The sequence below is a fragment of the Eubalaena glacialis genome, chromosome 11 (genome assembly GCF_028564815.1).
Source record: "Eubalaena glacialis isolate mEubGla1 chromosome 11, mEubGla1.1.hap2.+ XY, whole genome shotgun sequence".
NCBI lineage: Eukaryota > Metazoa > Chordata > Mammalia > Artiodactyla > Balaenidae > Eubalaena > Eubalaena glacialis.
Genome location: NC_083726.1, coordinates 93,969,924 through 93,997,301, shown reverse-complemented (window position 1 = coordinate 93,997,301; position 27,378 = coordinate 93,969,924). Strand labels below are relative to the sequence as shown.

General features: G+C 40.1%; 2 protein-coding genes across 4 annotated transcripts in view; both read left to right on the top strand.

The window, feature by feature from the left end:
• Positions 1-10,840, top strand: part of STK38L (serine/threonine kinase 38 like) — a 79,534-nt gene extending 68,694 nt beyond the window's left edge. For all 3 annotated transcript variants that reach the window (XM_061204267.1, XM_061204269.1, XM_061204268.1), the window contains exons 7-14: positions 1,529-1,683; positions 2,057-2,159; positions 2,341-2,402; positions 4,295-4,412; positions 4,845-4,968; positions 5,952-6,047; positions 8,030-8,121; positions 8,228-10,840. In XM_061204267.1, the coding sequence (XP_061060250.1) occupies positions 1,529-1,683; positions 2,057-2,159; positions 2,341-2,402; positions 4,295-4,412; positions 4,845-4,968; positions 5,952-6,047; positions 8,030-8,121; positions 8,228-8,355 (878 nt within the window). In that variant the 3' untranslated portion in view covers positions 8,356-10,840. The remainder of the gene's footprint in view (positions 1-1,528; positions 1,684-2,056; positions 2,160-2,340; positions 2,403-4,294; positions 4,413-4,844; positions 4,969-5,951; positions 6,048-8,029; positions 8,122-8,227) is intronic.
• Positions 10,841-17,407: 6,567 nt separating this feature from the next.
• BMAL2 (basic helix-loop-helix ARNT like 2) overlaps positions 17,408-27,378 on the top strand; it is a 101,618-nt gene continuing 91,647 nt past the window's right edge. The window contains exon 1 of the mRNA XM_061206553.1: positions 17,408-17,516. Within this exon, the coding sequence (XP_061062536.1) occupies positions 17,486-17,516 (31 nt within the window). The 5' untranslated portion in view covers positions 17,408-17,485. The remainder of the gene's footprint in view (positions 17,517-27,378) is intronic.

Below are 27,378 nucleotides of genomic sequence, written 5' to 3'. Positions count from 1 at the left end.
AAGCAAACAATAGCAATGACAGACTGACACAAGCACATTGTTATATGTAATTATAATTTTATTGATTAGGTTTACTTTTATATCCCTAGCTCTGAGGTTTTACATAGTCATGATTTTCTAATAGTTCCTCCCATAATAATGCTAATTTGGACCACAAATCAGATTATTTTGAAGAAATGATAAAGTTGGCACATTTTAAATATTATCATTCTGTGTTTACTGTATGTAATTATTTAGATCTTTACAAGTCTGGAGTTAAGAACAAGTCACTAAAGAAGAAGACAAACAACCCAGTGGGCAAATGGTAGGCAGTGTACAGAAGAAAACTCTGGTTAGTCTACAAATATATAGGAAAATGTTCAACTTCACCCATATTCAGGGAAATGCAAATTAAAACAAGAATGAGATTCCATTTCACACTCATCTGATTAGTAAAAACATTGAAAGTCTGATGGGGCTGGGGGAAACGGGCCTCACATCTGTGCGAAGGAATCTCTAACCCTTACAGAGAGCAGTTCAGAGATACCAGTAAAGTTGAAAATACACGTGCGCAAGAGGCCTGTAAAAGGATGCTCATTGCAGCAGTGTCATAATAGTGAAAAACTAGACACAAGATGAATGTCCATCAGTAGAAGAATGGATAAATATAATGTGGCATAATTGTGTGATGAAATGTTTTACAGTAGTGGTAAGTCAGGAGCTCTATCTATTTCAACAGTAGGATCTCAGAAACAAAGTAGAATAATAAAGCAAGCTGTGGAATTATGTACAGTTGATATTACTTATGTAATTTTTAAAAACATACAAAAGACAGTAAATTCATAGATTAATATATATGTATTTGAAAACATACTTCAAAAATAAGCTGGAAGAATGCACACCAAACCAAATCTGTGATAACGGCTACTCAGCAAAACGGGAAAGGGGAATAGAATGGGAATGGAGGACAAAGAATCTGCATGGTATTTTTTTTTTTTTTTTAAGACTTGAAGCATCATGAAACAATATCAACAGTTGTCAATTCTGAGTTGTAAATTCACCAGTGTTTATTCTTTGCCCCTTGTAAAAGAGCAAAATTTCTTGAAAACAAAAGAATGTCTAGAAGTGACCCTTTTGGTGGGATGATGACCTATTTTTGTTGGCCCAGAGAGTACTGAGTGTTTTTGAAACCTGAATTTGAAAGAATATATCCCATTTCCAGGTGTGCTTACACTGATTCATTCTCACAGTTTGACATATTTTCCTCAGCCACTTATTCTGGATGTTGAGTGGTAGATATTACTTCTTTATCACCTCTGCTCTGATTTGATTTCACATACTTTCTACCTTAAAACCATTAAATGTCATGAAACTTCTCCTTATGCAGTGACACTTTTTTTATTGGGCCCTAGAGATGGTTGGAGGTACACTGGGTAGATCATAAAATGCAAAAATCAGGCATATGTTGTATATTACAAAGAAATCTTTTATAAGGCATTCCCCTTTTTGAGGCATTTCTAACACATGGTACTTATTCTCATTTAATTAGGTGACATGATGACATTGCTAATGAAGAAAGATACTTTGACAGAAGAGGAAACACAGTTCTACATTTCAGAGACTGTTCTGGCAATAGATGCGATCCACCAGTTGGGTTTCATCCATCGGGATATTAAACCAGACAACCTTTTATTGGATGCCAAGGCATGTGAATAAAGTGAATTATTAGGTTGCTGATTATTTTATGAAGTAATAGAAGTGATTTTGTGATTGGAAATGGGCAACTGCAATTTATATTATTGCTAACCTACATTATTTCATAGACTGATATGGTAGGAGAGAGCTGTGAAGTGAAATGACATCAAGGGAAAACTGGCTGTCTTTTTATCATCTTCCATTTTCTACTCCTTAAAATAATCATCATCAAGTATTGATAATTTTACATTTCACCTGTATGAATTCTAAGCTAAGAATTTTTATGATTGCATTTAGAAGAGTTTTTAATGAGGCTTTTGTCTCTAAGTTAATAAAATCTATTGATTTTACTAGGTTTTGTCTTTCTTCTTTTTTTCCTTAGGGTCATGTAAAATTATCTGATTTTGGTTTGTGCACGGGATTAAAGAAGGCTCATAGGACTGAATTCTACAGAAATCTTACACACAACCCACCAAGTGACTTCTGTAAGTTTGATTTTTTGGGGGTTAAAGTAGTACAGCTGGTTTAATCCAGGACTGTTGAGAACTGAAGCTTCTCTCCTTCTCCTCACCCCTTAAACCAATGTATTTTCAATGGATATGTGTGAATTTGTTTTCTGGTAAGAGTTTTTCCCTCGTAATTACAATTCTGTCTTGTTGAAATTAGCATTCCAGAACATGAACTCAAAGAGGAAAGCAGAAACATGGAAGAAGAACAGGAGACAACTGGTGAGTTGAAGAAAGAATTTTGTGCCCTGGTCCTAAAATCTCATTTGGTATTTGCTTGGTAATTTGGAGCTTCACAATGATTAGTTCTTACTTCATAGCAATGATAGAGCTTGTTCCGGGATCATAGAGTTTTCTTAGTTTCTCTGTAACATTTCCCTGCCTGTAAAGGAAAATGCTGATTTTTACTTTATGATTTCACTTCAGAATATTTTATCAAGCATATCTATAATTAGTTAATCTGTCTGTTTACGAGTACTTGCATTTTCTATAAAACTCACCGAGATGAGTGTAATTGTAGTAAATGCCGTGTGATTTTCATGTTTCCATTTTCCCTACCTGTCCTGATGCAACAAATGTCAATCAGCATAAGTAAGGTTATTGTGTGCTTCTAAGAACTTCGTAGACAAAGTAAACAGAAAGTTTGGCATGTTAACAGTGTTACAATAAAATAGATAAAATAAAATTGGAAAGCAGACTTTACTGCAAATAAACTTAATGACTGCTTTAATGTGGAACAACACTGTCTATTTTGAACCCCACACGATTTCTCCTCCATTACTCAGCAAATATTAGAATCATTTGCCCCTTTTCCTCTTTCCCTTTATCCTCTTAACTAGGTCCATGAACATTGTCAAGGTTAGGAATGTGCCTTTTGACTTTAATTTCCTAACTTCTTGTACAACGCCTGGTACATATCGACACTCTGTAAATATTTGTTAAATTCAACCAAGTGATGAAGAGAAACTCATTCAGCAGTCCCTCAGGAAGGTAAATAGACTGAAAGGCAAGAGTCTGATACCCTCTCAAAGCAAATAAAATGACCTTTGCATTATTGAGTTCATTCTCTCATTAGCCCAAGTAAACTTTTTGTGCTTGTAAAACATTTCGGTGTTTTTACAAGTTTTTAAAAATGTTTTGAGCTATGCATTAATGACAGAATCTTCCTTCTACTTTTAAATGTGTCACTTTTAGATCAGATTTTACAATTGAGAAAAGTAGTATTTCCTACTTTTAAAGGGAAAAATGAATACTGCCTAAAGCTATGGTGGGAATTCTGTACCCCCTGATTACAGAATATTCACACTGATTACTCATGTGCAGGTTTTATTATTCTCGTGACCATCATCATGACTTACATCAGTGTTTCCCAGTGAAGAAACAGAGGGGACTCCTGGTATTTGGGGCAGGAAATTCCGTTAGAACCTGTATCCCCTGCCCACTATATGCCAATCATGCCTTCCCCCAGGTCATTGAAATGTCAAAATCTGCTGTCACACATTTTCCACATTTTCAGGTGGCCCTTAGAGTACTACCTGTAGTTGAAAATCATTGCCTTAAAGAAAGTTTTTGTAAGATTTTACATGAATTAAGAATGAAAAACTGCATTGCTTTCTAATGGATAAGCAGTGCCCTGTAAATGAGTTTATAATGAAAATACCTGACGTTTATATAGTAGGCTGTAGTTTACAAACACATTCCTTTGCTTGTTTCATCCTCGTATCCACTCTGTTAGGGCAGGTATTATTACTCCAATTTTATGTAAGCGAAGCTGAGGCTCAGAAAGGTTGAATAACTTGCCTGAGAGCACATTACTAGTGAGTGGGGAAGCCAGGCCTACTGGGCACAAGCTTTTTATTCTTTTTGGAATGGATTTAGGGCTAAATACATAAATAACGTTGTTGAGCTCTGTGGGGGACAGAAATCATGTCTTAAATAACATATTATCTGACTCAGTGCCTATCACCAAGCCTTATACATGATAAACATGCAAAACAAGTATTAAATGAAAAATTAACTTCTGTATATATTGGTTTTTCCAGTAGTGAGCCATACTTGGATCTTTAAAAAAAAAAACATTGAGAACATTGATTTGACAAGCTCTTCCTTTGCAGGCATATTCCACAGTGGGGACACCAGATTACATTGCTCCAGAAGTGTTCATGCAGACTGGGTACAACAAATTGTGTGACTGGTGGTCTTTGGGAGTAATTATGTATGAAATGCTAATAGGTATGTTTTATCATTCATTTATGTACATACCATATAAATTTCCTTGAGTGCCACTGATGAACATATTGTAGATATTATGGGCTGAAATATCTGAACTCTTTAAACTGATTTCTGACATCCGCCAATGTTAAATACACACTGATAAATATCAGTGAGCTCTCCAGGGATCCTCTGTCAGGAAGGGGGCATTTAACTGGAACTCCCATGTATCAAAATTGTGTCTGCATGGCCTTTTAGGTAGAAGAGGGGCAATGCTTTAAATCCTTTATTTTATTGACTTTATTAGCAATTTTATTATAAATGGCTGAATGGTGGTATTTTTTATCGTTAAGCGGAGCACCCAGGGCTATTTTGTTTCTTGTGACACACATATAATAGGTGTAGCATATTTGATCATAAAAGCTCATGAAACTTGTTTTCTCTGATACGTAGGATATCCACCTTTCTGCTCTGAAACACCTCAAGAAACATATAGGAAAGTGATGAACTGGAAAGAAACTCTGGTATTTCCTCCAGAGGTGCCTATATCTGAAAAAGCCAAGGACTTAATTCTTAGGTTAGTAGTTAAATCCCTAGAAGAGTTTGTGGTATCTTAAAACTTCACAGGGACCTAAAAGACTAAATTGCCTATTTCAGCTTTGTGGGAGGAAAAAGACTATCACTGATCTATACAGTCAAAGGCATCAGTAAAGAAAAGGTGTTTTTTAAAAATGCAGACTCTTAAAAGGAATTATGCAGGGAAAAAAGTCAGAGTTAAGAAGAGGGAAGAGGCCTTGTATTATTTCAAAGGTCACTCCTGTTAAAATACAATGACCTTATCCCTATCCCCTAAAGAGAAAGGGAAAATAAATTCTTAGTAGCAGTTCATATCACGAAAGTCTCTATATGAAACCTTTTCTAAGCACAAGATTCCATTCTGTTTCTCAACTAAGATGAAGTGTTTAGGCTCTGTTGTAAATGGCTGGAAGGAATATAAATTGGGCAACCCATGGGAACAGCCAGTTGGCAGCATATTATACAAAATCTTCAACTGTCTATGACCTTTGACCCAGCAATTCTACTTCTAGGAATTTCGCATATGCAGATAATCAGATGTGTGTAAAGATTTAGGTACAGTATGTTATCTTGATATTGTTTTTAGTAATGAAAAATTGAAAACCTTCTAAATGATCAACAATAGTGAACTGGCTAAATAAATTGTAGTGTTTCCATGTATAAATTTTAGAAAATGAAGTTATAGAAAAATATTTAATGACTTTGAGAAATGTTCTAAGTGAAAAAAATAGTCCTAAAATGGTAACTACTTATCAACACAATATTTTAAAAATTATATTAAAAGACTAGAAGGAAATGGCTTCAGTGTTTATAGTAGTTATGTCTGAGTAGTGCAATTATAGATGATTTCTATTTTTTTCCCACATCTCCCACAATAGAGTTAACTTCAGTAAACAGAAAAAAAGATGAAATGTTTGAAATCATGCAAATAGACTACTTTAGATGTAATCTGCATATGATAATTTCTCTGTTTCCATTTTCCAGGTTTTGTATTGATTCTGAAAATAGAATTGGGAATAGTGGAGTAGAAGAAATAAAAAGTCATCCTTTTTTTGAAGGTGTAGATTGGGGGCACATCAGGTATGTTTATAGGCTTTGAGTGGGAGAGGTCTGAGTAAAAACTTTTTTACTAGATTTGGTGATTAATTTTTCTTTGATTCTGCTAGATTAAATACAAGAAGTAGCATTGTGATAATGTGATAAATCAGTGTTCTCTGGATTATATAAATGAGTGAGACTATAGTGGCTACAGCTAAATGACTCATTTTATCTAATGTCCACTTCAAGGAAAAAGCACATATTGTGCCCCTGTTTAGATTTTGAAATTCAGAGTTACACGATGAAGACTGTTCGCACAACAAAGATATAATTACATTTGACTCTATAACCCCTCATTTTTGTCCTCTAATTAATATACCATACTGTGTCTCCTTCGTTAATCTGTAAGAATATACAGTCCCTCTTTTAAACATTGTGGGAAAAGTTAAATAATGCAAGTAACTTTTAAGAATTTGCTTACAGTTGTTCGTTGTGAGCATTGGCCTTTATTCAGTCTGTGGCCAAACCACCTTCAGTGGCTCTGGTCTGTTCCTCAGACAGCAACAGTTTAGAAACAAGTCTGATCATGCCGTTTTCTTCCTTCTCTTTGCACTTAGAATAAAACTAAGGATCCTTAACTGCTTTTCAGGATCATAGGATGTGGCTCTTGCCTCATCTGTACAAGCTGCATCTTGTATTGTCTTTCCCACTTCTCCCACCCCAGGGTTTTGTCATTTGCTTGTCATTCTGATGAAAATGCTCTTCACCTCCCTGCCCCTGCCCTTGCCCTGCCTAGCCAGCCCCTTTTCACTTTCAAGACAGCCTATGTGTCCCTTCACTGGAGATCTTCACTGGAGCTTCTGTGATATGCTAGGCACTCTACCTGATTATAGCCAATTTGGGGGGATCATTTATTGTATGTCCAGCACTGTTCTAAGTGCTTTATGTGCATTTCTTATCTTATCCTCATAATAAACCTGTCACAGCGAAGTAATTTGCCTGCAGTGCCTCAGCTAGTGAATGATCTAGCTAGAACTACTAACTAGAACTAGACCCAGGCAGTTTGACTCTAGAGTCCTGACTCTTACCTGCTACACTGTACTATACTGTCTATACATCATCTCATTGAGCAGAACTGTGCTTCCCCCCGTTACAGTTGGAAGGATGCTTAGAGACTATCAGTCCAGTCTCCTGGTTTTATGTTAGGGAACAGTCGCAGTACCTACGGTCATCCTGCTAAGTAATGACAAGAGATTAGATCTCAGGGCACCAGGGTCTATGCTTCTTTACACTCAACTAATGTACATTTATTAAGTTAGTACATTAAGTATAAATAGGTTAGAATAGTTCTGGGGAAAATATATACATACACTTACATAATTTTGTAAACTTATCACCTAATAGATCCAATAAGTACTTGTTAAACAAATAGAAGCAATAAAAATTGATAAATTCTTTTAACTACTTTTAGCATGATAAGAAGGCATTTTCATGACTTAGAATTTTTTTAACCTAATGTCCCTGATTCTCTTAACATTTATATGACTGAGAAGTTTTTGGATTCAGATTTCATCACAAATGTGTAGTCCCTTCACTCTTCGAGCCCCTTATTTTCCTAAATGACTTGATTTACGGATCCTCTACTAGAAGAATTCTATTCCTGAATTAATTAGGTAGGATCCAGTCCCCACAATATCTAGGGTACTTTATATAATGATAAAGTTCTTTAAATAAAATCTTTTCTGCTTTCCCTTTCATTAACTCTTATTTTTCCTCTTTAAAAAGACAGCATGAGAAAGTCTTGGTACAAAGAAATAAAAATTCCAAGTAAATGATAATATTTTAATAAAAAAATTATACTCATCTATGAAATCCACTTAACTACAGGTATTTTCAAATCCATAATAAATTTCCTTGGCCCTTCTAACATCTATAGAACAGCATGCAGAATTTGCAGGCAGGATTATGTTTTAGAAAACTGAATTCAAGAAAACTTACCATGGTTACTCAATACCTTTTTATAGGGAAAGGCCAGCAGCAATCCCTATAGAAATCAAAAGCATTGATGATACATCAAATTTTGATGACTTTCCTGAATCTGATATTTTACAACCAGGTAGGACAATCTACAACACAATTAACACTATTAAAAGTCTCTGAAGATGATGACATTTTCATTAATGAAATTCCTTTGCTCTTCGTTAATTTTTCTATCTTTCTAGTGCCAAACACCACAGAACCGGACTACAAATCCAAAGACTGGGTTTTTCTCAATTATACCTATAAAAGGTTTGAAGGGTTGACTCAGCGTGGCTCTATCCCCACCTACATGAAAGCTGGGAAATTATGAATGAAGATCCCATTCGCTCACAACCAAGAGAACTCAGGTAGCTGCATCACCAGGCTTGCTTGGCGTAGATAACAGTACACTGAAATACTCCTGAAGATGGTGGTGCTTCTGACTACAAGAGGAAATTCTACAGGATTAGGATTTCTAAGACTACTACAGGAATTGGTTGGCAGTGCCAGCTGGCTTTTTTTTTTAATATTTTATTATTTTTGTTAACTTTATTATATGAAGGTACTGGAATAAAAGAAATGTACATCCCTTTCTAACTGCACTGCCTACATGCGTATTAAGGTCCATTCTGCCTGTGTGTGCTGTGGCTTTGTACTGTAACACCTCTAATCAATTCAGGAGCAACATATGTCATTTAAAGCAACATAGGCTAACCTGTAGGTAACACTGCAGTATTGCTGTTTTACTGCAAACCTTATGGGTCTAGATAATCAATAAAAGCCATTAGAACACTTGCCCTATTGGTTTGGACATGTATAGAATATATATGAAGACAATTTCTGTAATGGTTTTAAGACATTTTAAAAAGGAAATACACTGGTTATTTAAAAAATAGAATTTATCATCATGTTATTGCACAAACTCCACAGTAGGGAGTGACAAGTTTATAAAAAGGAGGAAGTTTTAACACCTTCACTCAAGCACTCCACTAATATATTTACTTTGCATTCAGAAATACTGATGACCTTTATATACGTAGTCTGTATACTCATAGGGAGATGTACTGTATTATATAAAATGTAAAGTTGCTTTTCTTGTGACAAGAGGACTTCTTTTTTAACAAGAGGACATGGCATTATTTTAATTTGATTATGGTGAGTTGAATTTAAGAAATGACCATGAGGGCTGCTTGTAGAGAACTAGTGTATTTTTATTAAACTATTTTTTTAAACGTCAGACTTCTGATCATGTAAATGGACTTGTAGAGAACAAAGAACTATTTACTTTGGTTTTCTAGAAAGTTGTTACATATCATGGCTGGTTAACTTTTATTTCTTTTGATGAAAATTTTTCCTTTGATAGTACTTGTATTATTGTGCCATTATTTTCTTATACTCCAAATGTACCAAAGATCCTGAACAGAGTGGATGTTCACAACTGAGGAGGATTTTACTGTCCTGTGGGGATGCTGTCTTCAGATCTTTGATAGAGGCCAGCTCATTCAAGGGCAATATTGTTCATGTTTAGCTACATCACTGTGGCTAATGTAAATGGAATTAAGGAAGTAAATGAAGGCCGGGGGGTTGTGATTAGAGAATAGGGGTGATGATGTCAGCAGCAAATTCTCTGGGTATTTCCCTAAGAATGGAATAGTCTTTTCTAGCTCAACATTTTAATTTTAAAATGACTCTCTGAGGTTTTGGTTTCATCAGTAGTAGTGGAGAAGTAATACTTTATCAAAGAATGGCCTAATGTTTGTCTTAACTGTCAACTGGTGGAATTTTTTTAGATACAACAGTTATCACTATTACAAATGATCTGTGATCAGAATCTAAAATGATAATTTATTTGTACGGATGTTCTTCTTAGTGGGGAAGAATTGCATAGGATCATTATGCAAATCTACAAAAGATTTTACAAATGTTGCTGCTTGCTGGGGAGCTCCACAGTGTTTTAATAAGGTCATTCTAGGTTTTTTTCCTGCCCTGTTCTCCCCTTCCCTTCCTCCCCATTCCTTCCCTTCCTTCCCTTTCCTTCCTTTCCCTTTCCCTCACCCCACTCTTGCCTAGTATTTGTTTGATACTTATTGTGTGTTCATCTAATAGTTCCTCTCCATTTTTCTTATTTGGATCGTCTCTCATCTAGGAGAGAGAACTACTAAAATCCTGGGGTTATCTCAATTTGACTAACTCTGGTTTTTCTAATTATAACTGCCTCTAATTTTAAAAAATCTTTAACTTATGTTTAGTTTTATGAGATTTTTCTCAAACCCCCCCCCCATTTTAAAAAAGGATGTTTTGCTAGTGTGATAGTGAATGGGTAAGATATGAGGAAATTGCAACATTCTCTGGCTCTAATATGGTAACTCTTCTAGTATAAAAAAATTCATTAATTCAAGTTAGAGAGAGAGATTGATATAAAGGAGCTGAGTTTACCTTTTAATTGAATAAGAATATAGCATTTTAGTTTCCATCTCCTTCATTCTTATTAATAGGAAGAACTTGGGAATAGTTATGGTTTCTTGGCAGTGGAAGGGCAGTTAGGGAAAATTTACTTTGTTTAGAGTCTCATTTTTCCCTGGAGTTAATAGAGTGATTCATAATCTTTGGGGTTTCCTCCTCATCAAAAGCATTTCTTAAGTGCCTATCTAAAAGCAATTAAAGACTGTGTCTGCCCTTTGGAAGCTAAGAATTTGATTCATGATGCAAATTAGCTAGATGATTTGCGAAGTACCCTTGAGATTGAATTTTCTCTATTATATACTTCCCATATTTCAGGTGAACCATTTAATTTAAATGACAAAACCCTATCTAATCAACTGAGCATAATGACATTTTCTTTAAATTAGACTCTATTTTGAATTAAAGAGTTTTGTTATAAACTGTGTGTTCTTGGTTTTTCTAAGTATATAGAAAGCTTGTATAATTCAGATTTATTGATTTCCTGATTTAATGTAGACTTTGACTTTTTTTATTAAAAAAACCTTTGTATTAAAGCAAGTTATGTTATTTTTCTTTTATGCTTTTCTTATTAACGTAGCTTTAAATCTTTAAATTTATTGAAGCATAGTGCAATCTGAGAATAGGGAATTTCTTATAAGTCAACCTCTTCTGAATGGAATATATATATGATTTAATAAGCTATTAGTTGAATGGAAAATAACAAGTGTGGAATATTCAAAACTTTCTTTGGTTGCTAAGGCTTAAGATAGGATTTCATCTATTTCTATAATATACTTTTTCTGTTTTTTTAAACACCTGTTATCTTTGTGTAAATCTGTAAATCTCAAAATATTTTTAAGTACATTTATTTTTGGTGCTTTATTGTAGAAAACCTTTAGACAATCAACCCATCAGCATCTACTGGTAGGAGAAACAGCTATCCATCTATCAATGATCTACAAATAAACGAATTGAGATTTTAATCAGTGGAGAGGTCCCTGCCTACCAAACACACTCTCTCTTTGAATTGCTAAGACTGAGAACATTCAAAATAACCGTTTTGCTACAACCATGATTATTTCCTCTTGTCTTTATTTAAATTTTATTTTCTCTATAGAAGTGCACTTATTTCTGGAAACTTTTAATGAAACAAACACTTGGAACAAATATAAGTACAAGACACTTAGGACTACTAGAGATATTTTAGATTTTTATGAAAAAAAATGAGGGAGATATTGCTGCTTTAAAAAGGTCTGAAATAATAAAAATAGATCTTATTTTTTTTTAAAGCAATATAAATTATTCAGTTGTCTGGAAAAATAATCACCAGGCTATCGAGTTCTGTCTTCAGTTAATGAGTTTCAAAGAAATGTTTTGGTGGCATGAGGCCTTTTTCCTTGAAGGTAAGAAAAGAATAAAAACTATGTTTATAATATTTCTGCTGGTGAGTTTTTTTGGTTATATTTTCAAGTTTTGAGATAGGTGTTATCCAAAACTCAAGAAAGACTATTTTGTAAATGTATCCAACTTTTATACTTAAAGATTACATCAAGAACAAAATAAATATTTTAAGTTTCAGTTGTGTTTAAACAATTAAGATAGTTGTACAGGTTTATATTACAGCTACCCCACCCACTAGGCCAAAACCAACTGGCAGGCAGAAGTGAAATCTAAAATGCCTCAAAATAGTATGGAAACGAGTGATCTAAGTGCCCCAGGTAGCCAGGTACCACCACATCTGTCCCACGGGAGACACTGATCATAGGTCATGATACTCTTTCTGCTGAGCTCAGAGGGAGCCAATCAGAATCCTGTTCATCCTAGTTGTGCTCCCAGTTGTTCCCTGACTGACATTATTTCAGTAATGCTGTTGTTAAGACAAAACGGTGAAAACATTGAGTAGCAAAATTTGGACGCTGGAGCAAACTTGGACTCCTCTCTACATTTACCTTCTTTCAAAAGCACCTTGTGATTAAAAGAACTTACATTGGTGTACAAAATGCTCTCACTTCCCTTATTCATTTTGGTTTTTACTATTAATCTGTGAAATAAAATAATTACTATCATTTTACAGATGATGAACATGAAGCCGAGCGTGACTTACTCAAACAGGTAATAAATTGCTCTTGGATCAAGTCCAGTCTGCTCCCAAATCACAGAGCACGCTTCACTGCAAATTACCTCGTATGCTTCTAGACCTCAGAAAAACACATGGGAAGCAAGTGACAGAGTTGTCACTTTGGGTGCTTTTGACTGTAAGTATCAGAAGATGAAAAAGTAAAAATGGTTTCAACAATAAGAAAATGAGTATCGTGTAAAACTAAGACACAATATAGGGACCTTCCAGAGTAAATGTAGCATCTCAAAAACATTACCAAGAATATAAGTTCTTTTCATTTTTCTACTTTGTCATCCTCATTGTGTTGGATGTCCTTGGTCTTGTCTTCTTAGAGGGGCTAGATGGCCACAGGGAGCCTAAGCATCAAATCCTCACACAACAAGTCTTTAAAAAGAGAAACTACTGATTGTTCATCCTCTTTTTAAGAGCAAGGAAAATCTTTTCCAGAAGCATTCTAAGCAAAGTACCCCTCCACACACATGCACACACATTTTGTTGGCCATGATTATGTCATCCATCCACTCCTACAACAGTACCTGGCCTGGTGACTGACTTAAAACTAATCAGGATTCACATCCCTGGTGCCAGAGTGAGGCTCCCCTAAAGCACAGGGCTACGGGATACCAGACCCAAATTGGAGTTAACCTCCAAGATACTCAGAAGGGTGCCACACAGGTTTATAGCAATGGTTCTTACCTGAAGTCACTGCATCTGGATTTTGTTGCTGGTTCTGCCACTGCCTATGTATAAACTGCAGGCTGGTCCATTAACGTCTTTCTTGACCCATCTAAAATAGGAATACTGAATACCACTGTGCTAGACCATGGCTCAGCTACTGGGACCCCAGGTTTCTTGTCCTTCAGAGAACCAGGAGTACGGGTGGGTCTCTGGACATCATTCAAACAATGGATGTTTGGCCCAGTGATCAGGGCTTGGTCTTTTTAGTGCTATTGCCATCCCTGCCAGCTGCTATTCATCTCCTCATTGGTCCATCTCCCTCAAAGCTGTTGTATCAGTATTAGGGATCCTCACCAACTTACTTCCCTTCAAGATCCAGCCAAGGGTGGGCCTAATCACTGTTGGTTCAACTGCTTTGTCTAACTTGAGAAGATGGGCTTTGATGAATAGAAATCAAGACATTTCTCAGGAGACTGTACTAACCATTACAAAGTTATCTCTGAACTTACATTCCTTATCAAACCCTTAAACATAGGCTGACTTTTAAGTCTGTCAAAGGGAGAAATCCATAACAGGAAAGGGAAATTGTCCTTTGCCTTTCCTGTCCTCTTGGGTAAGACAGTTCTGTACAATATGGGGAGGACTGAGGTGGACCTGGGGCACCATACTTACTGTAAGAGTGTCCAAAACCTGCAGAAGTAAAAATTAGTTCAGCTTTTGACACATACATACACAAATACATAATCTCTAAGGGAAAAATCCATATATAAAGAGATGTCCGCACAACTATTCCCTCTTGTCCTAAGTTTTGTTCTCCCTGTATTTTTCTAGAAAGTTTAGTTTATTACTACTTCTGTCCTCTGGCTTTTGTAGAAATACACATACAGCTTATCCCTTGCGACAACCTAGCCTTAAGAAAATTCATTTTTGACAAGTTGAAGCAATATTTCCTGAAGTAAAGTGCTCAGAGCAACTATTTCAAAATCAACTAGGGTGCGTATTCGAAATAAGGATTTAGTGTGTCTCACCCCAGACCTACTGAATCAGAGTTTCTGGGGTGGGTCTGAACTTCTGCACTGTCTCAATCCAACTTGGGGAACTACTGAGCTAAAGGAAAAAGGGCACTGGTTGGACTTTTCTAAAATGAAATAATACCTGCCTCATCGATTGTTATGAGAACATCTATATGAAGTAACGGATGCCCAGTAGGTGACGTACAGCAGTCAGCCCTTACAGTCATGCCTGGCACAGTGTAGGTGCTCTATAAGCATTTGTGAACAAATGAATTAATAAATAACTGCATTTTGTGGGCGGCCCTTCTTTCCCTCTTAAGGCCAATCTCAAAATGTTTTCACTTATAATAAAAACATAAATTAACTCCAAAAGCATTGAAAAGGAATGTTATCTCTTGCTAAAGTTGTTATTGTCCAGGGAAATAATGTAAGAAAGTTTGCATTACACAGTGAAGCTCCCTAAATACCCTTTAAAAAAATCTCAGATTTCCCTCCCTGTGGCAGCTGCCACCACCTCTTTTCCTCTCTCTCATGAGCATACCCTCCTGCAATTACCTTCTCTGCTTCTCCCCTCCACAGGCCAAGCCCAAGCCAATCTTTCCCATTCCAGAAGCCCACTAGAGGCCCATCTATCCCTCTAAGCACATTTGGCACCCCTGTTTCTCCTAACTGCACTCCCTCTCATCAACCTGCTCAGCAAATCCAAGAATCTTCCCCAGTATTCACCCTCCATAGAATGCCGGGGGTGGGGGAGTGATGGGGAAGAAAGGGTAGTTTTAAATATTATTAATTTATTTCCTCAGTCACTTGGGAGCTCATTAATGGGTAGTTATTTACTTTTATGCATCACTGGAAATGGTGTCTTCAATTTAACTACACTCTGAAGCAGGTGGATTTGTTTTTTGTCCTGGACCAACTGAAATATCTAAGTGAACTTAAAGGGTCCCCCAAACTAAATTACATTGTTACAATCCCAGCAGGAGGCTGACAAGAATAGGAATTTGCAGTGTGTGAGACAGTGGTTCCTAATGCCAGTCCTGTTCTTGCCTGACTACTTGGCAGTGAAGCAAATTACTGAACAAACTTAAGTTCCTCCTAGGATAGCAATAATTCCTAAAGAGCAAACCTATTCCTGGGCTTTTGGCAAGGAAACCACATTGACCAGAAGAAACTATACCATGCACTCTACAAGTTATGTTCCAAATCACTTTTCTTACATTTTGCCCGAGGAGAAAATATAAGAAGACCAATAGTTGGAAATGAGAGATGAATTTCCTATCCATCTGTCAAGATATTGTGTGACTGTCTATTTCTGCCTTATCCTAGGAGGTATAATATAACCACTCCTGAAAAAAAAAAAAAATCATGCCTTAGAATGTAAAGCTCCAGAGCATAAGGAAAAACTAGAAAGTAGAATTTAAACTTGAACAGTTGGGGGAACACACGTTAAACTATGAGAATGATTTGCCCCAAGGAATCCGGTGGGTCTGTTCCCCTTGCGTGTTATACTTCTTGCTATCATGTTTAGGTTCTGGATTCTTTTCCCTTGCTCTCAGTCTTTTGGTGGAAGTGAATCATCATTTCTAAGAAATAAGGACTGCAGCTTATAATGCCACTATGAACTCCTAAGAAGATCTGACTTTTACCATCTGGCTTCTACCATCTACTGAGTGATCCCGGCCAAAATACTCATTTCTGAACCTCTGTTTGCCTACTGAGAAGACAAGAATTATAGGTGTTCAACCACCTCACAAAGGTTGTTGTGAGGCTCACATGAGATGATAAAGGGAAAAATGCTTTGTAAGCAAGAGTGTATACATAGTCTGTACTGTACATTTTAACCAGGATCCTAGCAATTCCACTTCACCATTAAGGTAGCATTGAACATGTGTGGGTCTAAGAATGTCCCCTTAGCCTCCCAATCTTGGTAAACCACCTCAAAACAGTGTACACTTGTCTGGAAAGCCAGGGTTTGAACACGTTCGGGGAAACCTAGGCCAGATTTCAAGAGTATCTGCCAGGCTCTGTGTGGAATTTTTCTTTCTGAGCTGACAACATACGTTGGTGTCGGTGGATTTCGGACAGAGTTCCAAATCAAGGCTAGGGCTGGGATGTTTCAAGAATGGTTTTGATTAGGGATGTGTCTCGGTGTGTGTTACTCAGAGCAGCTTCTCCTTTCACCTCCAGCAGGATAAAGTCCCCGTGCCCACCTTAAGCGCAACAGTTTCTCCGGGTCTTGCCTATTTCCGTCGGGAACACGCGTCCAACGCCCCCGCCAGGTTCAGTCCTAAGTAGCCCTCAGGACACAAAAAGCAGCTAGTTTCTACGCTGTAATGAAGAGTCCTGGTAGGAAGATTAATAGATTTAGCCTGGTTGATGCAAAGCTTTGGTGTTTTCTCTGCCGTTCCTTTTCTCCACTACCTCTACTAGACAAACTGTGACCAAGTAACCCTAGGGTCCCTTGGGCGGGGAGCGAACCAGCGTATTCGGCATATGATGAGGGGCTGTCAAGTGATCCGCAAAGGATCTTGCTTCTGGATTCACCCAACAATCGTTGCAGGATCCCAAAGGGCTTCCTCGGTGACCCCTCTCTGTCATCGTACTCTCGTCTCTGCCAGCTAAGCCCTTCCACGGCAGAAAAGAGAAGGGGCCGGAGAAGTCCCCCTTCCAGCTCCCACCGGAACCCCCTCCCACGCACCCCTACGCCCCCGACCCCGTAACCCCCGCCATGCAATGATCTGCATCCATCCTTTACCTTTTCCCCCCAAGCGAAACAACTCCAACCTCCGGAACAGGCAGACAACTGATCTGAAAGTGATCGGGGAAACCTGTTTTAAACAGGCAGGTTTCCAGAAAGCCTCAACGGGCTTTGTCGCGGGCCTCTACGCACTTTGCCTCCGGCCGCAGGGGTCGGCGGGGCGGGGCGGGGCGGGGCGGCCGTGGCTCCGCCCTGCGCGCCGTCCCTTTCTCCCGCCCCCGGTCCGGCGGCGGCCAGACCCCGCGGGCGGGCGAATTCCCGCTGCACGTTCCGCGGCCTCCGCTGGCCGCGCGCCCGGGGGCTGCAGTGGCGGCCGCCGCGGCACCGGGCAGAGCCCCGCGTGTGCCCGCGCGCTCACCCCGGGACCGCCGCCTGGGCGGGCGCAGGGCGAGCCCGGGGCTCTCCATGCTGTCGGCCCCGGGGCTGCGGAGCCGGCCGGGTGGCTCCTGCGATGGCGACGGAAAAGGAGGAGGCGGCGAGAGGTGAGCCTGCGGGCGCGTGGCTCCAGCTGCGGGAGCAGCGCCCGATGCGCCAGGGGCGCCCGGGCCGGGCTGGGGGGCGAGCGGCCGGCACGGCGACGCCAGGTGGGCGCACTTTGCTGGGGGGCTGTCCCCCGGCCCGGCATCACCTGCTCCGGGGCCAAGGTCGTCCCTTGCGGTACAGGTGGGGAGCGGCGCCCCGCGCATCCTCCCCGAGAGCGGGAGGCGGGGAGTGACGCCCGCGATCGCCGCCGGCTTTCGGACTGTCAGCAGCCCAGTTTCTTGGCCCCGGGCCGGACGTGTCGGCGAAGGTGAGCTGGCGAGGGGACCATCCACCCTGTGATGGCGAGCAGCCTGCCCCCGCCCACCACTGGGCGTTCACTTCGCCGTCTGCAGGGACTGCTGTGCGGACTTCTTAGATTTCGTTTTTCCAGTGTATAAACCAGTTGCCAGCAGCCATTAAAGGAGCTCGGGCTCTGCGAGCCCATCCCCTCTGAACTGGAAATACTCACTTCTGTTCCCTTCTTCAAAAACTGCCCAGCGGCAGGCGAGCGCGGGGAGGCAGGGCTCCCCGCACTTCTTACTCTTGAAAACCACAGATTGCACCGCAACAGCTCTCTGTCAGCGAGAGGCGGCTCTTGTGCCACTACAGCTTTAGGAAAGCCATCAGTGGAATTGGTGTGTTTCGTTTTATATTTCTTTGGAGTTTTTGTGACTTGAGCTGGAAGCGTTGCTACGTCTTTTTCCTCTCTCTGGTATTCACTGGCGGTCTCTTCCGTATGACTACTCGTAATTATGGGCTGATCATAAAATATTTGTTACTTAAGACGAACAGGAGGCAGGAAAAAAAAACATAGAAATAACTAAAGGAAGACTGGCAGAGAGAAGTTCAGGGAAGCAGTTTATTAAATCTCCACTTTCCTTTTGGAATATTGTGATGAGTTTAGATTCTTCTCTGAAATACAGCATCATGAGAAGAGGTGCTTTTGAAAAATCTAATACAGTTGTGGGGATTTGGATCATGGGGAGATTTCTAAAATTCTGTCATGTGAATATTTGAAGTCTTTCTGGACGATATGAAGATGTGAGTAAGCACTGGTTTGAAAAGAGAAGGCAGTACGCATCGTTTTAAGCTCAGACATCCTCTCTGCTCTGGCTGTGACTGAACTCTGCCCTTTACTCTGTCACCTGGGTTAAGTTATTGCTATTTAGCCTTAGTTTCTTCATCTGTAAAATGGGGATAATTATAGTATCTGTCTTATAGGATTGTGACAATTAAATGAGATATGAATATATTTAAATACCTGTAAAGTGCTTAGCTCAGTTCTTGGGAAATAGTAAGTATGCCGTAAATATTAGCTTAATATAGTTATTAATTTACAGCTTCAATTTGCTTTGTGAAAGTAATGAATCTCGTTTAGTCTATTAAGAAAGTGTTGTTGCACACAAGCTAAAATTGGCCAAATTGAAAGAATATTTGGGCTTTTCTGAAAAAAAGAGATGTGAAAATATACCTACCAATTCAAAACAGGGCTTTCACCAGGTAAGTCTTATGACAAGTATTTGGACAAAGTTTACTGATATTTAGCTGAATACCAGATGTTAACTTGGGAGTGATCAACACTAATCTTTCTTAGGTAAGAGGAGCAAAGTTTCCATGGGGGCTGGGAGGGCCAGCATTTATTGAGGTCCTATTATGTACCAGGCATTTCATGAGGGAGACCTTCCGTGGCCTCACAGCAGCCCTGTGATGTAGGAGATATTATCTCCCTTTCACAGATGAGGTGAGAAAACTGAGGCTGTAGCCAGAAATTGACAAGCCTGAAGTTAAAATCTGTGACTCCTGCCTGGGCTGCTCCCGTTTCTTTCCTGTCTGGCTGGATGGTTAATGAGCAGTGTGCTCACTCCCAGACTCCCTCTTCATCTAAAGAGGGAGAAAAAATATATTGTTACAAGTTCTCCCATTCCTGGAGGAAAAAACTAAAACAAAACAGAATTCTCTATGTCAGAATCCAGGGCCATGGTTTTTTTTCCCTGGCACAAAATATCTGCAGATTCCTTTTTCCTAGGCAATTTGACATGAAGGCCCTCACGGTAAAATAAAAATCTGGGAATTCCCTGGAGGTCTGGTGGTTAGGGTTCTGCCCTTCCCCTGCAGGGGCCACGGGTTCAATCCCTGGTCAGGGAACTAAGATCCTGCATGCTGTGCAGCAGGACCAAAAAAAAAAAAAATCTAAGAGTGGCGTATGGAGAAACCTCCCCATGGTTTGGTTCCACTGCTGAAAAAACTGGGGGCCTGGTTTTGAAGATGGCCACCAAAAATCAGCTGGTACATAATTGCCTACTCACTAGTTTTTGACAGGCTTCTGGTAAACACCAAGATTAAGCAAGCTGTCAAGTGCCTGGGCGTCCTCCTGGTAACTGATTCCAGAATCCTTCGAGTTAGGAAGCGGGCAGTCTTGGGGGAGCAGCATATTTCCCACGACTGACTGCCAGACTTGCTCTTCGGTCTAGGCATCTGAAGGGCAGCTTTCTCACCTTCCCTTCCCCCCACCCGGGTCTTTTACCATCCCATGTTCTCAGCTGTGATCTTATCAGACCCAACTCTTTTGAGGTGTAGTTATAGTGGCTTAAGTTAATTTTTGTGCACTTCTGCAGTTGTAGTGGCTTAAGTTCATTTTTGTCATTCATGACATCAAAAGTCATGTCCTAATCAACTTTGCATAAACTACTTTTCCTGGCCTAGATCCTTAGGCAGAGTTTCAGCCTGACGTGCATTACTCAAGATAAACCAGGATGGACTGAAATTACTTTTCACATGTTTTAGGGTAAGGAAAGAGAGAGGAAAAGAGAGAAGGAGGAGGAGGAGTGAGGAGAGGAGGGGTGGAGTAAAGAGAGAGGAGGAGAGAGAGTTAGGGAGGAGGAGAGAGAGAGGGAAGTAGCTGGAGAGAAAGGGTGTAAAGGGGAGGACAGAGGGGGAAGAGATGAGGGAGAAGGAGGCGGAGGAGGGGAGGGGGAAGTAAAGAAAAGGAGCACTGGGGGAGGGGGGGAGGGCTGAGGAGGGATGGAGGTGAGGAGAGATGGGGGAGAGAAGGAAGGGAGGGTAGGGACTGCCACCCATCAAAGTTTGACTCCAGGAAAAAAAAAGAAATTTAATGTTTAAAATATATGGGAGGGGCTTCCCTGGTGGCGCAGTGGTTGAGAATCTGCCTGCCAATGCAGGGGACACGGGTTCCAGCCCTGGTCTGGGAAGATCCCACATGCCGCGGAGCAACTGGGCCCATGAGCCACAACTACTGAGCCTGCGCGTCTGGAGCCTGTGCTGCGCAGCAAGAGAGGCCGCGACAGTGAGAGGCCCGCACACCGCGATGAAGAGTGGCCCCCGCTCGCCGCAACTAGAGAAAGCCCTCGCACAGAAACGAAGACCCAACACAGCCAGAAATTAATTAATTAATTAATTTTAAAAATAAAAATAAAAAAATATATGGGAAAGCCCAAATATTCGTAAATACAGTGATTTCAGTGTACTTTTTTCCTTGTGGAAAGACTTCCTGGTTCTAAAAAGCATGATCTTTTTCTGTGCAGTGAACATTGATTAGAGCATCCTTTCGAAACCTCTCCCTTTACATAATGTTCAGGACATCATAAATAAGGTAATAACAGTTCATTCTATAGCCCTGATTTCAGTTGCCCCATTGAGCTGAAGACCTCCAGTTTTCCACCACGACAGCTGAGTAACGCAGGTGCCTGGGATCTGGGTCAGCATCAGCATCTCCAGGTGCCTGGGATCTGGGTCAGCATCCACATCACCAGGGGCTCAGGGAGCCAGGTGCCGCGCAGGAGACAAGTGTACCTGAGCCATCTGCCTTTGCTTTGAGACAGTGATTTCTTGCTCTGGTTTTTGCAAGTCTGCTATATGGAGTGGCTCCCCCCAAATCTCAGCCCTTATGTACCCCCTGCTTCACCCAATGCCTCCCTCCTTCCGGGTGGCAGGAGGCTCTGAGAACTTAGAAGAACCTACAATTTAAGCTCTTAGTGGAGCTGGGACCCCAGGTGAAAGATGTTCTCTGCAGTAGTGTGTAGTGTTTCTGGATAGTTACTGCTAATTTATGAAGTACTTGGCTGTGCATGCTCCCCCCACTGTTTTCTTCTCTTGCTCGGGTGAAGTCGCACTTACTGGTCTCTGACACGTAGTGTTATATCACTTTAGGCTATAATATCTCGTTTACCCAGCCTCCAATTTTTAACCTTAAAATATTTTAAAACTAATTAAAATATTTAAATCAGTCCAGTTATATAATGTTAAAATTCTCATTTGAAAATACTTAAATGTTGGTTGGCATGATAAGAAATTTGTCATTTATCTAAGTAAATTACTGGTATTTCATTTCTCTAGTCTCTAATCTTATGATTTAAATCTCTAGATAGTATCTTTACAGAGAGAGAAAACCAAAGAAGACTGAAGGAAAAGGACATAGAGAGAGACTCATTCTTCCTCTCAACATGGTTTGCATGATAGGATACTTACAATTGAGGGTCAAGATGATTGCCATAAAACAGCAATTTCCAATACATTCCAAATGTTTTACTTACAATATTTTATTAATATTTTTACTTAGGTAAGAAGTATGCTTTACTGTATATTCTGAGCCTCTTACAGGGAAAGTAGAGAAGCATCCATCGACTTTCTCTTCCAAAACATCTCCACTGTGTCTCCCTTACACGTACTGGACTCAGTTATGTGCCTTTCCCCATACGGTTTAAACGGTCCCACGTCCAGGCCTCTGCTTAGGCTGTTCGCTGCTCCTGGACTGTCTTGCCCTCCCTCCAGATGGGCCTGTAGGAGTCTTGAAGACCGAGCTCAGGAGTCACTATGTTTCATCTGCCTGTGGAGCTGAAGATCTGATGTAGGAAAATCAGCACAAGCTTTGGAGCCAGGCCATTGGGAATGTGAGTGCGAGTTTATATACTAGCTATGTGACCGCGGCCAAATTATTTAACTTCTCTGAGCCCCAATTTCCTCATCTATAAAATGGGGGTTAAAAAATTACCTAACTTGGAGAGTTATGGTGAATTAAATGAGATGATTCCAAACTATTTAGTGAAATCTGATGTTCAACAAATGATTTTTCTTCTTCTCCTCATGAACCCTTCCCAGAACTTCCGCCATCCCTAGATGGAAATGATTCTCCCCTTCTATTTCCACACTGTAGATTTTGGTGTGCCTATGAGAACATTTGTGCCTGCTTGCCACGGCTTATATACGCATCTTAGCTCCATCCTTGGGTGGCACATTCCTAGGAGAACAGGGTTGGTTCTTGATCATCTTTACAATCTTCAACTCCTTGTACCTATTAAGTACCTAATCAAGTTTTATCGATTTTAAGTGAATGTTGGTTTGAGGTACAGGCAGGGGTGGTTCATTCATAAAGTATCCATTCAGTACATACTTACTACTGTTCTAGGCAAACAGAGGTAAAGAAATGGATAAAGCAAGCAAAAGGGTTAAAGAGCTTATAAGGTGTATTAGGCAAGGTGAAAAGCCTGATGTGTCGTATAAGATAGACCCTAGCAAAATCTATAGTTTAACTGCTAGGAGTGAGCCTCCTCACCCAAAGTTGGGAAAAATTATATCTAGTTTGTGGGGGAGGGACTCAGAGAAGAGGTCAAGTTTAGTATTGATGACTAGGTAACTCTTGTGGAGGCAGCCCAGAAGAGGGTCATCCAGGACAGAGACTAGGCGTGGATACGGAAAATTGTCAGTGATGTGCTTGGAAAAACTGATGCTAAGATCCTTTGGATCTGGCCAGGAAAAGTGGAAAAGGAAGAACTGACCTGTCGTTGTCTTGTTAGTGCCACCGAGGGCTTCCCCTCTCACGCCTATGATGCGGCAGGACAGTTAACACAGAAAGCCTGAGTTACAGGCTGGTGATTTGCCTTCTCTCCAGAAGGAAAGATCCATGCATCTTCTTTTTGGTCCCTGGCCAGCAAGAGAGCTTTTGTATCACCCTGAAAGGCTACTTGTGGCATATTTCTGATCAGAAAGAAAAAAATCAGAGGTCCTGGTTCTTGGCAGATGATTAGTTGTACAGTCTTAGCCTTCACTCCAAGTGCACCTGGGACACTACTTTCTCTCATCCTCTTTTCCCTGAAAAAAAGTAGCTGCTTATATCTTTAAATCCACTTCACATTCTTTCTTCTGAAAAGCGTCACTAGTGCTATTTCATTTATTCCCATTGCAGCCAGTTGAGAAGCATCATCTGTTCAATGTAATGACCTATGTTGTTCCACTGTCCCCGTCACTGATGTGCCCCTCTTATGGACATGTGCTCCTGGGCTGCTCTCAGACCCTTCCCATGCAGCTGCACGGGACAGGGCTGCACCAGGCTCTCAACCTTGACTTGCAAAACAAACAGTGAAGGTTTATAAACCAAAAGGAATCCATTGCCTTGCAAGTCAGAACATGTTCCTAATGTGAAAAGAGCACTCCTGGAAACTCCTGTGTGTGATAACATCAGAAGATGTTCTTATTTTGATTCAGACACCGTGCAGAGGATTTCTGGCTTAGAAGTTACTTGAAAGCAGAAGCTCGTATATATATCAAAATACCTCTGCATCTTTTTTTCTTAGGAGAGGAGAATATAGGGAGAAGAGATTGTTGTTGAGCCTAGATGGTACCAAAGCCATATGTATTTTATAGAAATACAGATTGTAAAAGAGATATCAGCATACCATGGCAGAACTGAAATTGAACGCTTTTCACAGCAGAGATCAATATATGTTTAAAGGCATAGAAGATAGTGATGATTAGTAATTGTTTTGTCAAAATCTAGAGAATAGTTTTTACTGAAAAAGTTGAACGCAATCTCCGGCTCTACATTTGTCTTTCTTCCCAGCTCCCTGGTTGCAGTATTGGATTTCCTCTCTGAGTTACGTGGTACACAAAGGTAGGCAGTGCTTACACTACCAGGGAGACAAACCAGATTGCATTGTAGGGAGGCCATCTCTTCTGGAATGAGTCATCCAGGCAACAACACTGACCTAGAAAAGAGAGACCAGACTCAATTTTCCAGGCATCCTGGAGCTAGTGGTTTCTTTAGGACAATTCTCTTTTCTTTACTTTTCAGCTTGAGTTCAACTAGAGCTTTTGGCTTGTCAGTTCCTTTCAGCAGCAGTAACCATTGCCACCTCTGGGACATGTGGTCGCAAACCAAGCAGCCTGATCTTAGAAGGATGTTCGAATTCACACCTCAAATTTTAGAAGACATCTAGGACGAATTCTTTATCAAGAGGTTTTAAAATAATTTTTTGTTAGCTATTTGTTTAGGAAGAGCCCGAAGGCAGCTTTAGATTCTGATCATCATTATAACTATGGTATGTTATCCGTAGATAATATTAAAGTCATAAATGTCATGTTGGGTTTTATTACTTTTAAAAAACTCATATTGTGTTTCAGTTTTAGAACTTTAGCATTTTCCTGTTGCAGTGGCTGTGCTTCTCCCCCCCACCCCCTTTTAAAGGGTCTTCTTCTTTCTAGAATAATCACCATTGGGTGAAGAGATACACAAATATTTTTGTGAACACTGACAAATTTTTTTTTTCCCAAAGTTAACTGAAGGTGTCTTACTTTGTTGATACTTTAGTTGTGAGGAACCATGATATCTTTTGTAGGTTCTGTATCGAATTTGGCATATCAAATCATACCTGACTAATATTAATCATGATAATAGCCTACATCGTGTTTTCTATGTACCTCATAACCTGCAAGCGTTGTATTTTCCAGTGTAACAATGATGTGGGGTAGCCCATCAAGATCTAAATATGTTTCTGTGACTTTTGGAGAAACCTGCTGATATTGAAAATGCTAAACCCTGCATTCTTATGCATGAGGATCGATCAGGCCTGGACCAGGTTAGGGGAATATTCTGTTTCAGTGTGGAACAAATTCTGAATGAACTGCTTTTTCTTGCTTTTGCCATCCCTGGGTTAGGTTATAATGCCTCTGAAAGATTGGCCTTTTCTGCAACAGTCGTCATCAGGGAAGCATTCTTAGGTGCTTATATCACTCTGATTATATTCTGCATCATAACTGCGTGGTTTCCCATGACTCCGATTTCCTTATAGTCATCATGGGTGTTTCTCTTCCCCCTTTGCCCCATTTCAAAAGCTTAGCGTGGATCATTCTCACTTTTTGCCTCTTCTAAAGAGTGAATAATTCTTAACCTTTATTGAGGATTTACTATGTGCTAGTTGTCTAAATGCTTGACATGGTATGATTCACGAATCTTCAGCAAATCTGTAAAGTTGGTACTATTATTGTTCCATGTTTCTGATGAAGAAATTGAGACACAGAGATTTTAAGTACATTGCCCAAGGTAAAGTTTGCATAGTAAGTAGCAGAACCAGGATTTGAACCCAGGCAGACTGGCCTCCAGAGCTTTTATCCTTTTCTTCAAAGCCTGCTAGACCTCTGGATGAGGTGCCATTTCTGTGATGTTCTGATGTCTAAAACTGAACTTCTGTTGGGAGGGAGTGTGGAATACTGGCCTACTTTTGGCTTTGGAAGAATGTGAGCTCTTTCACCTAATAATTGTGTGATCTTTGGCATGTGTACCAGTCAGGGTTCAACCAGAGGAACTGAACCAGTAGGAGATATGTATATTAGGAGATTTATTACAAGGAATTGGCTTATGCAAATGTGGGAGCAAGCCAGGCAAGCCTGGAATTCGTAGGGTGGGTCATCAGAAAAGGCAGGCTGGAGCTCTCAGGCACAGACCGAAGCAGCTGTCCATAGGCAGAGTTTCTTCTTCAGGGAAACTTCAGCTCTGTTTTTAAGGCCTTTCAATTGATTAAATCAGGCCCACCCATATCATCTAGGATAACCCTAGATAACCCTAGCCCTACTCTAACCCTGACCTTAATCTAGGACAGTCACTCCTATTAATGTCAACTGATTATGGAGTTTAATCACATCTACAAAATACCTTCAACAGCAACACTTAGATTCGTATCTGACTGAGTGAATTGAGGACTGTAGCCAGCCAAGCTGACACGGCAAAACGACTGTCGCAGCAAGTTACTTCATTCCTCTGAGCCTGTTTCCTTGTATGCTAAACCATCGCCATAGGGCTGTTGTGAGGATTGTACGAAATAAGGTATGTAAAGGTCACGGTCCTGGCATGTAAAGATTCAGCGCAAGATTATTTAATTGGTGGTGGTGGTGGAAGTGGGGATGCTGACAGCAGCAGCAGCTGTGATCTCGCCCAGCGTGGTGACTTAATCCCCTTTTCTATCGCTCTCCTGACCAGTCTGGTTTACTGCAGTGAGTGCTGCCTAACTGATGTTCCTGCCGAAAATCTCTTCTCATCCGTTTTTTCTCAAGACTATATTGGAGAATTAAAGTAGCTCACTACTCTCCATCTTTGAAAAAAATGTCTTACTGCAATCCAGACCCACCGTGTTTATAGCTTTCCTCAGTATATTACTGCAGTAGTGTAACTCCCTCCCCCGAAAGTGCTACCCACCACTTGCTTGCTAAAAGGTCGTGGGAGGGAGGACTGCCTTCCCCAGTGGCATTGAGTGCTTTTGTTTTTGTTTTTGTTTTTGAATTTCTGTAGTGATTGAGAGTGGACATGCATGAGAACTGTTTCTCCAAAAGAGGCTACTGTATTTAAGTTCTGTTTCTTTTATTGAAACTGTAGTGTAACACAACTGGGCATCTTGTTTCACACTCTGAGCCTCAGTTTCCTCAACTGTAAGGTGAGTGAATTGGACAGGATAATGTCTTTTGTTCCCTTTCCCTCCTCTTAACCTTTTATTGCAAATTAAGAAAATCAGGTGTATATTTTTAGGGTTTTATATTTTG